Source organism: Oryzias melastigma, unplaced genomic scaffold (genome assembly GCF_002922805.2).
Source record: "Oryzias melastigma strain HK-1 unplaced genomic scaffold, ASM292280v2 sc06177, whole genome shotgun sequence".
Taxonomy (NCBI): Eukaryota; Metazoa; Chordata; class Actinopteri; order Beloniformes; family Adrianichthyidae; genus Oryzias; species Oryzias melastigma.
In genome coordinates, this window is record NW_023422740.1 from 1 (window position 1) to 1366 (window position 1366).

The 1366-nt window shown below is 42.5% G+C and overlaps 1 protein-coding gene across 1 annotated transcript; it reads right to left on the reverse strand.

The window, feature by feature from the left end:
• Positions 1-81: 81 nt before the first annotated feature.
• LOC112142177 (4-hydroxyphenylpyruvate dioxygenase) lies at positions 82-1013 on the reverse strand (the record flags this gene model as incomplete). The annotated part of the gene is given in 5 exon segments (XM_024265427.1): positions 82-198; positions 299-421; positions 518-589; positions 662-824; positions 936-1013. Coding segments are annotated over 5 exon segments (553 nt in total), but the record flags the coding sequence as incomplete, so codon positions are not given.
• Positions 1014-1366: the final 353 nt, after the last annotated feature.

The following is a 1366-nucleotide window of genomic DNA, read 5'->3' on the forward strand; positions in this document are numbered from 1 at the left end:
CCCAAGAGGTTATAATCAAATTGATGTAAAGCTGGTCACAGCAGACACAGAAATGACCTTGAACCCTGAGGGATGACTCACAAAGTGGTTTTTCCTCTGTATGACCTCCAAGAAGAGCGTTGGTCGGTCCTGCACCGGCTTGGTGAAGATTTGAAGGAGGTAACCCTTGTCATCAAAATCTACTAAAATTTTCAGCTCCTGTAAAGCAAAGACAGAAGAAATAATACAGGAGGCCTCAAACAGAATGTATGTTCAGTTAAAAGAAGAAAGGAATCCGGTTGGCTAAAACTGCCCGCACCTGTAAGCGGTCAAGGTCCTCGTCCACTTTAAAGTTGGCAGCTTTGAGTTTCTTTCGAAGGGTTTCGTAATACGTTTCAGGCGCCGAGAGGAACTCCATCCCTCTTTCACGAAGATTCACAATCTGATTTGAAATACAGATAAAGAAAAGTAAGTCCAGAGTGTGTTCAGCAAAAATAAAAAAATAAATCAGAAAAATAGTTGAAGAGAAGACGCTCACGGCCTGAATTATGTTTGTTGTGTTGAGGGCGATGTGCTGAACTCCTGGTCCACCGTTATAATCAACATATTCCTGACGGGGGAGAAACCAGACACTGAGTACAAAGACCTGAACCAGATCCCCCAATCTGCTGCATCATCCCACCTGGATTTGTGACTTCTTCTTCCCCATGGCAGGTTCATTGATGGGCATCTTAATCGTCTCCTCATAGTTGGTCACCACAATGGACCTTAGAGCGCTGTACTGTGTGTGAATCTGTTTGTCGTCTATTGACCAGAACCGGTGGAACATCAGACACTTCTGATACCTGGAATGTAGAGATCAAAAGGAAAATGACTCGAAACAAGTGCAGCAGTGGTTCTAGTCTGCGTCAGTCCAGTGTTTGAGGGCACAGGCTTTTCTTACAAAAGAGTCTTACCAGTCTGAAATTGGCACCATTTGGTCATCTGGCTGGTTTCCCACAATGTGATCGATGAATTTCAAACCGGCTGGTGGACTAAAGCAGACAGAGAAGCATGAATAAGCTTCCATATCATTCCAGTTACAGAGAAAATCAAAACTCTATTACAAATAACATGAAGTGATAGAGCAGGTCATGGGTAAATATGAGACTGAAATTGTATTTTCTATTCTATTATATTTGATTTCAACATCAAAGAATAGCAAATGTCTGACATTCTATGCATTCTTCTTTTACGGCCTGACTCTAAAATATTTTAGTACAATTTTTCAGTCGAGTTGAAGAAAAAACCCCAAAAAAGGTTTTTTTTTCTGCTGCTTATTACCTTGGTACAGAACCCCTAAAGCAGGGGTCTCAAACTCGCGGCCCGCGGGCCATTTGCGGCCCGC